Source organism: Trichoderma aggressivum (assembly GCF_033847375.1).
Source record: "Trichoderma aggressivum f. europaeum strain CBS 100526 chromosome Unknown scaffold_036, whole genome shotgun sequence".
Taxonomy (NCBI): domain Eukaryota; kingdom Fungi; phylum Ascomycota; class Sordariomycetes; order Hypocreales; family Hypocreaceae; genus Trichoderma; species Trichoderma aggressivum.
Genome location: NW_026946402.1, coordinates 20,026 through 30,295, shown reverse-complemented (window position 1 = coordinate 30,295; position 10,270 = coordinate 20,026). Strand labels below are relative to the sequence as shown.

General features: G+C 49.4%; 2 protein-coding genes across 2 annotated transcripts; both read left to right on the top strand.

Annotated features, from left to right (window-relative positions):
* Window positions 1-1,034: 1,034 nt before the first annotated feature.
* On the top strand, window positions 1,035-3,586 carry Triagg1_7800 (uncharacterized protein; the record flags this gene model as incomplete). Its single annotated transcript, XM_062902576.1, has 5 exons — window positions 1,035-2,039; window positions 2,102-2,418; window positions 2,901-3,066; window positions 3,148-3,450; window positions 3,506-3,586. The coding sequence occupies 5 exons, from the start codon at window positions 1,035-1,037 to the stop codon at window positions 3,584-3,586; spliced, it is 1,872 nt and encodes a 623-aa protein (XP_062753133.1).
* A 1,156-nt stretch (window positions 3,587-4,742) lies between these two features.
* Window positions 4,743-9,911, top strand: Triagg1_7799 (uncharacterized protein; the record flags this gene model as incomplete). Its single annotated transcript, XM_062902575.1, has 4 exons — window positions 4,743-5,586; window positions 5,641-6,275; window positions 6,339-7,327; window positions 7,382-9,911. 4 exons carry the CDS (start codon window positions 4,743-4,745, stop codon window positions 9,909-9,911), a joined length of 4,998 nt encoding a protein of 1,665 aa, XP_062753132.1.
* Window positions 9,912-10,270: the final 359 nt, after the last annotated feature.

The window sequence follows — 10,270 nt, the reverse complement described above, 5'->3', positions numbered from 1 at the left end:
GCAGCAATAGCGCTAGTGGCCCATGTCCTGCCCCCTTTGAGATGCGCCTCTAGCACTTTGAGGTGAATGGAATTCGGTTTTCCATTGGTTCTAGAATCTCCTGATTCTACATGCATCCCCAACGACGCCTGAGTGGGCAGCTTCAGGAGCAGCTGAGCCCAGGCACTAGATTAGTCGTCGCTTGTTACTGGACCTGGATTGAAGCTTTTGGAGCTAAAGAGCTCTGGACGATCAAGAACAAGAGACGGGGGTGGCTCATCACAACTACATACAATCAAACATGTATAAAGCGAATGGAGCCACTAAAGAAATCTCCATAGAGACGCAAGACATACCCCGTAAAACAGGAATGATTCCATCAGCTCCAAGAGATGAAACTGCCAGTCAACACAATCGTCAATAGGCCCCAGTACCCGCTCTGCAGTACGACTTCAAGACGCTGGTGCCCCGTATGTGGTACAGATTCACCGCAACATGGCCAACATGGAGATCCACTATTAGGGGACCAAGTTGATCTACTAGCTACTAAATAATCTACCGAGTCGTAACGAGCGTCTACTCATTGGCCTCCTTTTCCGGCTTGATCACGGCAAACGTAGAATCTCTTCTTGTTGCAAACGCCGGCAGCCAATTAGACGGAGACGCAAGAGCCGGGCGAGCGGCCGGGCAAACTTTGGCGAAATTGAGCAAAGCTTAGCAGCTGCCAGGCATGCAAATGAAGCAAAACCGCAAATAGCCCATTGCTTCCATTGTAGGTTCAAGCCATGGCAAGCGGAGATGCTTTAGCCCAGACTAGGCCTCGCAGCTCAGAATCTGCCGTGGGCGTGAAGGATACCAAAATGCGGAGCCCCATGCAATCTCGCAGGTGGATGCGCTGGCAGGCATGTCCGAAGGAAGCGGTTGAGCCATATTAGGGGTTTTTTTTTCTTCCTGCCATGGTTCGATTTGTTTATAATATCGTTGGTGCGCTTTTCCCTTGAAGCTTGGCTTCGTCTTGTGAGCTCTGGCTGCTGTCCAATTGCGATAACCTCACCATGACGAGTGCCCTAGTTTACGACCGCGGTCTCACCCGCGCAGACTATATTGTGCTGAAAAATCTGGAAAACGACATTGCCCAGAGACGAGATTCTCACTCAGATGGCAAATTCGACGGCGACTGGGACCATATCTCATCCGAGTCTCAAACCGAGCCACAGCAGGGAGGCGAGGTGGACTCAGCTGCTAAAGACATCGCCCTCCTCAAGTCCATGAGAAATCCGGCAGATGCTCACTTTGAGCCCACCATATTCGTATCCATCGATGATCTTCCTAGTCGTCTACCCAAGTCAGTCAACAAGCTACTTCTGCAACCGTTTATCAGCTGGGCACGGAAAACAGCCCGTTATGAGACGGACGTGGTGTTCATTGTGCATCTGATACTCTACTTCACGACCTCAGTACCAAGCGCAATTCTCCTGTTCCGAAACTTCAATCTCCTTCACGGAATCCTTCATGCCATCATGCAAGTCTACTATGTCGGCACCTACACTCTTATGATGCACCAGCACATTCACCAGCGTGGGGTTTTGGCCAAGAAGTATGCCACATTTGACAAACTGTTTCCATACATTACGGATCCCTTGATGGGACATACTTGGAACTCATATTACTACCACCACGTCAAGCATCATCACATCGAGGGCAACGGTCCAGACGACCTGTCGTCAACAATCCGCTATCAGCGAGACGACATCTCCCACTTTCTTCACTACGTGGGCCGTTTCTTTTGCCTCGTTTGGCTAGATCTTCCCATGTATTTTGCCCGCAAGGGTCGATGGGGAGTGGCTGTGCGTGCGGCGGGCTGTGAATTTGGAACCTACTTGTTCTATTATACCATGGCAACCTTTGTGAACAAGAAGGCCACCATCTTTGTGTACATCGTCCCCTTCTTGTTGCTACGGCTGGGATTGATGGCGGGCAATTGGGGCCAGCATGCCTTTGTTGACCCCGATGAGCCGGATTCCGACTATCGATCCAGCATCACTTTGGTGGACGTTGCAGTGAGTACAGCCCCAATCTTCCATTTCATGTTCACTCTGGATAGGAGCTAATTAGCTTATAGAGCAACCGATTTTGCTTCAACGATGGTTACCATACTTCCCACCATCTCAACCCGCGCAGGCATTGGCGTGATCACCCAATCCACTTCTTGGAGCAGCGTAAGACCTACGGCAAGGAAGCGGCAATCTTGTTCCACAACATTGACTTTCTCATGATCACCTACCGCTTGATGGTCAAGGATTATGAGCACCTCGCCAAGTGTATGGTCCCTCTCGGAGCCCAGGCCGATCTCACTATGGAGGGACGAGTCGAGTTCCTGAAGCGTTTGACGCGCAAGTTTTCCGAAGAAGATATCCGGAAGAAGTTTAAGAAGCAGGCGTAAAATTGCACCCTGTTATGAGGGTGACGGCACGGCAGAGTCTAGTTCAATCCTCATTGCCGTAACTACACCTGATGTTTTTAGATCCTAGCAGCACAATAGTTGCCTAATGGAGGATGCTCGATGATGAAGGCTATTGAATATGGAGGAGGGTTCTTCACAGAGCTGGTTTATATGTGGTTTCGGTATTTTGGTTGATGCATTGGGTTGTTCATGGCATATGATTGCATGTGATTGCAGACGTTGATGGCGTTTTGGAATAAGGGCGGGTGGAAAATTGACCTCGGGTCGAACCGGCATATAGAATTCTCATGGCGAGAAGAATTATCATTATGGAAATAGGATCAATAAGAAACGCATGAATGCTGCCTTGTGGTAATTTACCCAGAAATTACCACATTCCAAGCGTGGATGGTACATCTGGTAGCTGATGCCTCACTCGTACTTGGCGGCCAGAAAGAACCGGCGCCGCTGCAAACAGGTACCTGCATGTACTTGGCTGGAGGTCCGCACGGGCCACTCGAGCTTCTACCGGTGCTAATGCGCGCGATAAGTTCTTGAACGAAAATAACGTCATTCACGGCAACATCGATTACAGCTTGAGATTCCGCAAATTGCCTGCAGCATTGCCCAACATGTTCCGCTTTGTACGTCAATGAGGCCATCCTAGCTTTAAGTACCTGATTGTCCTCTGCAGCAGCTGTTACTAACCAGGGTCCATTCTATAGCACAAGACGCTCGACATCATCACGCTCTTCCACAAGGCCAGCTCCCCGGCCTCTGTGCGGGTTTCCAATCTGCTCAAGCAGGCATCGACGAGTGCCCAGAAGAGCGCCACGCAAGACGCCGAGACTCGCCGTGAGCCGTTTGAGCTGAACATTACCGAAGACGCCCCAACGGTCGACCAGGTGCAGACAATCCTGGAGTACGTTGGCCAGAGCGGCGCCTCTCAGGTCGTCAAGGGTGCGAGAGACGACAAGGATGCGCTGAAGAAGTTCAAGGAGAACAAGGAGAATTTGCTGCGGCCGCTGGTAAGTGGTTTGATGAAAGGCAGCTTGCGGGATCTAGTAACTAATGCCTCTGTAGACTGTTGACTGGAGCAATGGCAAGGCGATTGCAGGAGACAACGAGTCCGAGATCTTGAAGCTCGTCAATGCTCAAAAGTGAGCACCATAGCAAATCATGTATAAACAGCTTTTGGCTCTGTATCTTTTATGAATGTATACCCCACTCTTACCATGGACATTTGGGCATTATAGACGGTAGTGAAGAGGGGAGGGAAAAAAACAAGACTGCTCTTTACATCTTCTTACATTCTGGTGGTTTCCTTTGGATTCTCGAAGCCCTGTGCTGCACAGCAATTCGATACTGTATCAACGAGTGATATTTGCTGAACTTGATGCTGCCTCACCTCGTAAAGCCTCTGAAACTGTGGACTTTGCGCTTCGGCCGACAGGCATCAACGCAACAAGCTGCTTGTTGTATATTTCCTTTGAGCAGCACTGCCACCTACCTACCTAGTCGTGTATAACATCTATAGGGGAAATGACATGGATGAGAGTCTCGAATGAACGCTTGCTTGAATACTTGGCTGAACACTTGGCAGGCACTTGTTCAACGGAGTGTGCCGTCTGCGTACGCTGAACGGAGCTCTGTCGCCAACAGCTGTCACCCAGTTGTCAAATAGGTTCTGATGGCCTGCCAAGCCGATTCACCTCGTCCGCAATTTCTCTTCCGTTTGCCCTTGAAAGATCGGATGAAATCATTAGTAACCACTGCGCACAGCACATTCACTTAAAACACACAAAATCAAACGAAAGCAAAACCCTTCCCTCTCTTCACCTTCTCTCCTCTCCATAGCAGCCTCATTCTCGCCAAGGCAGAATATCGATCGTTGGATACGCCAACAGAATTACCGCTGTAATTCTTACCAATTACCTCTTCAACTTGGATTTTGCCTCCCTTCAATCGCCATCTCGATATTTCGGAATCAAGCGAGGACAGTCGCTCGTTGGCCTAGTTGCACCTTCCTCGACCACAAGGAGGGCTTGCACTTGAGGTACGCAATCTCGCAATCTCATCCGCAACTGTTTATTTCCTCCCCCAATCATCACAATCCCTCTCTATCTTCTTCATCACGTTTTTTTGGATTTCATACTTGGCGTTTTGTTTGAGCGCCTTGCTCTCTTACGTGCGAGCAACCTTTTGATGCTCGCGTCCCCTCGCTCTGTTGATCCATCCCACCTTCTTTTGCCTTGTTGTTGTTTTGGATCTCGATTTTACTATCGTTTCAGAAGTCCTTTCAACTTTCGTACTGACTCTAATGTTGTCAAGAGCCTCCATCATGGCTGAAAATATCAAGATGAATCTACAACCGGCTCCCCATTCTGTTCTCTACGCACCTGGATTCCCTCGTGTCCATGCCGAGAACTATCCACACGGAGACCGCGCAGCATTTGCTAAATATTATCCATATGGAATTCCCGTCACATACAAGATGATGCATGGGGTGCATTCGCAGGGAGTAGCTCAGACGTATTTGGAGGACCATCTTCCTGTTGGATTCTATACCAATGTGCCGGCCAAGGCAAGGGCTTTCATTTCAACCTCGAATGGAAGCCGACCGTTTCGAAAGCTGGATCATATCTTGCCCCAGCGTCGCATTCACCTGTGGTCTAAAGACGAAATCCAAGGCATTTGCAACTCGCTCCGCAAGGTCTTTTGGAACGAGCTGAAGAACATGCAGCAGCCACACTGTTGGGACGACTTGTGGACATTCTTCGACGCCCACGACCTCTACCATAATGGCTGCATGAATCTCTGGAACGTCGTCAACACGCTCTGGGATGAAAATACGCTCATATCTGTCGATGTGAGGCGAGAAGTAGCTGCTCACATCGGTCATTGGGCGGATGAGTGGCTCAAGCGAGAGCAAAACCAGGACAAGTTGGCCAAGTGGCAAGAATCTCACGGCCCCATCTTCCGCATTCTCGATGATCAAGACCATGACTCTCTGGGATTGATACACGATGACGTGGTGCCGCTGATCGCAAGCGCGTTGAGAGGTCGTCGCAGCTTTCTTCTCTCCAACAAGGAGAAAAAGCAAGCTGAAGAGCCTGCAGACTTGATGACGGCATGTCGGACAAACAGCATTGAAAACTGGCTTAGTAAGTTCCTTGACGATAGAATCCAGGTGACCTCGAGAGCTAACTTGTTCCCAGCCGGCCAGCGAGTTTTTGATAACAATGGCCTGCCTCCTCCTCCTCTGTCTGAACCCCATCGCGGTTCTTCGGTGCCGAATATGCCAGCTCCCTGCATTGTGGAAAATGGGAAGCACTACTTTCTCCCACAGCATTGTTTCCCACTTATGGAATCGCCTAGTGGACCTATACAAGCTCTTCAAGCTTTGCAGAAGTCTGCCGAGGCCGCTGTACCATCGCGACAATCCACCAAATCTGGTGTGGTCATCGTCAATGGTAGCAATTTGCCGAAACAACTGCAAAGCTCCATCAACAAAGCCGAGAAGAAGAAAGCTAGTGAGTTTCAGGATCAGAGTGATCCTCGAAGAATTGCGTCGATGCCAGAAACGTCATCACCTGCAGCTTTAGGCTCCGGTCTAGATTCAAAGCACAACACGGTTTTGCCGGCTTCTGGTAATGGAGATGCTTCTGTCACAGAAGCGAGACGAAGTTCCGAGTCAGCATCTTTATCAACTTCCAACAAGATCTCCTCGGACCACCCGTTGCCCTCCGAGAAAGCAGGCGGAGAGAGCACGGTGAACAAACTCATCAGAGAAGTCGCCGAGCTAGAGCACAATAAGCAAGATACATCGGTCGACCAACCGTTTGATAAGAGAGTAATCTTCGCATCCGCCAGGAACCATCTCTACCAACCTCGAGCTATCGAGCGACCTGATTAGTACTCAGGAAACGTTCGACAACTAGAGAGTAGAATCCATCCGGAAAGCGAAGGCCAATTTCCACTACATGAAGCCGCGAGACTTGAAAATAATCAAGTTTACGGCACAGATGGGCCTTTTAACGACCCTACAATCATGACAAGGCAATGGCATTCTTCCCAAAGATTTCACAGGTTGCCGCAAGATCAAAGACATCCCATTGGTAATTCGCCGGACGACTTCACGAGACAAAATCTCGCGGCCCCCGTGAAAGCGTCGCCGGAGCCGACTCCTTTTTATATGCAGCCGGAGAAAGCTTTCATTCCGCACCCTTCATCGAAAAATGGGTTCCCAAATCAGAGCGGCCATTTCTACGCTACTGCCAATAGGCCGGTGCCTCATTCTACTCCATATAGAGACATTTCTGGAAGCTCTCAAGTTATGCCTCTCCAACAGCTAGTTAATGGGACGCATTCTGGTGCTGTGGCAGCTTCCAAGTTGTGTAGTACTGCTACCAATGGGTCTGATGCAAGTGTTCAGCTTGCCCAATCAACTCGGTCTGAAATGTTGCATGGCTCCTCAACATCCTCGATGCATAATGACTACGGAAATGACAGCCAACCCTACAATAAAGTAGGACAGCGTCGGGGATCGTCTGCTCAAAAGACTCATGGGTGGAACTCGGGACAGCAGGCTCATTTGGACCACCATCCTACCCCGCGCGAGCCCTACTTGAATAAATCGTGGCGACGAAGCGCCCAACCGGATAGAACTCGACAGGCCTCTTGGTGCCTTAATCCCGGAGGCTCGCATGGTGTGGAATATACTCATTGCCCTTGCAGTGGCTGCAATGAACGCAATAGGAGTATATGGGTGAGGGTTTTCCACGACACCTTCGCGCCGAATATAGACGTCCAAACGACCCTCAAGTTTGGTATTGGCAGCAGGTTCGGTCAAGTGGAAGAGGTTTACCCAGCTCCATCTCAAAACAAAGATGCGTTTATCGTGCGGTAGGTATCTTTATCATCCCTGCTATCTGCTATTTTATACTAATCCTGCAATAGATTCGCAAAGGAGCCATCCGTGCCGCAAGCTCTCGCATTTGGTGCAGGCACGCTTGCAGAGAAAGGCATCAGAATAATCATTCGGCCTGCTCATCGATCCAAATGGGTGAATAATCACCAACACCAACAAACAAGGAGGCTTCCGCCATTACCAATTACTCACCAGCAGCCAGCGTGGGACGCATCAACTCCATCAAGCATGAACGTTGGTAACGCTCATCCAGCAGGTCCTGGTCCTTCGTCGTCGGCTACACCTACGCGTACACCAGAACGAGGTCAGATTGCAAACTCGTCAAGCTGCAAGGGCACTGAAATTTTGCCCTGTGAAATAGGATCAGATCCAACTGTAGCTCAGGAGACTACATTGCCTGTTGAGACTGCCAGTAGACCAGGTACCGACCAGCCAAGGGAGGCCCTGCAGTCTACTGATAACCGCGGCCGGGCAACATCGGTGAAGGATGAGGAGCCCTATGAGCCTGAACAAGCGTCCACTCGAGCTGCACTCTCCGTGCAAACAAAAAAGGCCAAGAAAAAAGAGACGGTTTCGCAATCAAAGCCGCTGCCTCAAGCATATGCTGGCGGAGAAGACAGTAAATGCAGTGAAAAGGTTCTGGGAGGCGAAGATGGTAGACGCTCTTTGTCTAAGAAGGCTCGAGTTGCGTTACCAAGCAGTCCTGTGATGCTAGCTGGCGCTTCAGTAGAAGAGTGCAAAGCGAGCTCGTCCGCCGCGCCTCATTCAGACACAGGAGATGGCAGTTCCACGCCCAAGGACCAGCAAGGACAAGCTAAAGAGACGCATACATCCGAACAGGTGGGCATTCCATGCCCAACAAACACTAGCACCACTGAAACAGGGGTGAAGAATGATGCAAAGACGGAGAAAGATCAACCATCAGTCTCAAGTCACTTTAAGAAGGCACAGAATTCTGTCCCAAAGGTGGGCGCAGATTTGTCACCAACAACCAAAATCTCCGAGAACATCTTCACAGAAGATGAAATCAGAGAGCGAAAACAGGCCTGGATTAGGATTCCTATGCCATTGGATCTACGGAAATCCAAGAAGTTAGGAACGTCTGTCACATCCGGTCAACCGCCCATGTCACAAAAAACTCAGAAGGAGGTCTCAAATGATGTGATGAAGAATACGAGAGTTCCTGCATCATGTGTAGATGAGAGGGCTCAGCTGGAGGCATCAAATATTTCAGGAGTGGACAAAATCACACTCGATGAGTCAGTGGAAAGAGTTGAGGAATCGACTGAGGCAGTTGAAGATGTAGTTCAGAAGCTTGTGAAAGATGAAGGGTCTAACCTTGAACAAAGGCTTTGCGCGCCCAATGAACAGCCGAGAATTGCTCTCAGGAATGAAGATTCTTCTTCTTCTTCTAAACTAGAACCATCCGAGTCAATCCATCGGGCGCCAGAGCAGTTAGTTGAGGATACTCTGACGACTCCCGGGATGGTGTTGACCACTGATGATGGCAAAGCAAGTACTGAGGCAAACAACCAAAGCAAACCGAAAACGAAGTGGAACAAGAACAAAAAGGCCAAGAAGCGCCTGGCTTCAGCACTGCAGGCTGACTTGCAAAAGGAAACTGGCAGCCAGGAGGTGTCGCCGTCCGACTTGGGGACATCTGCTGTGCCTGCGAAAGAAAAGCTTCAAACGAGCCATGATACGCTCATACCAAGCTCTGCAACTGCTGGGCCCACTTCCCACTCTCTTCAATTTTCTGAAAAGATTGATGAATTATCAACTGAACCGCTAGGGGGGCCTAGGGAGCAGACAATGACGGGCAATAGAACTCAGTATCCTTATGATACTCTACCGCGCGGTCGACTGGATTTCAGGAGCAATGCGGGCGGCTCTTTGAAGATTCCGAAAAAGCGGAAGAACAAGTACCCCTCCATTACTTCAAAGACGTTTGAAGCATCGACAACCGGCAGGCTCGTATCGACACAATCGAGAGATGCTGCTGGTGGCCCGACGCCAACAACTGACATCAAGGGTGCGATTGCAACCAGTTCGGTAACACCCGCAGGTGAAGCTGATGCTTCCAAGAAGAGTCGCCTGAATCCACTGGCAACAGCTTTTGTGTCTCCTCGCAAACCCACTACGACAGGAGCAAGCACTGAGGCCGTTTCGTATTCTCCTAGAGCAGCCTCTTCTCGAGCGGGATTGGCAGAGGTTTCTCTCGAGAAAATGCAGCCCCCCTCTAAGTTTAAGATTATGCGAAGACCAGCGACAACAAACAACTCGCCGTCAAAGGCGCCGCAGCTGAGAGAAAAGCTCAACCAAGGCCCCAAAGGAGCTGATGGCTTTGAGAGTCCGACCAAGCAACAGGAGAACAATCGCAATGAAATCCAGCGTGACTGGTCCAAAGACAAGCATCAACGGGAGCGCGAAAACGTCAGATTGACAAATTCGAATACTACATCGCCTCCAAAGGACGGTGGAAAGAAGAATGTTGGCCTCGATACACAGGATTGGCCAGCATTGCCCGTGTCTCGAGTGAGATCTGCTACTCTTGAGTAACGATACGTATTTGGAGGATACGAAAGGAGTATTTTCTTTGTTAATAATAGGGAGCGCGTTTATATCTTTTGGTTTTCCTTGCATGCTCTTTAGCATATAATCATATATTAGAGTGTGTGGCTTGTGTTGTGTTATTAGCATTAGGAAGCCTTGTTTAGCTTTAGATGCATATACATTTTGATATTTAACTCTATTCGCACCTTTGTTCAAAGTTCTTGTCTGACTCCATTGCTAGCGTTCTCATGTACAGTGTTTTGTACATATTGTGAGATGTATTATCGATAGACACGTTTTCCTTGGTGAACTGCATTGAGATATTTGGTATAGTTTTCATCTATGCATTTGGACTCATACACGGT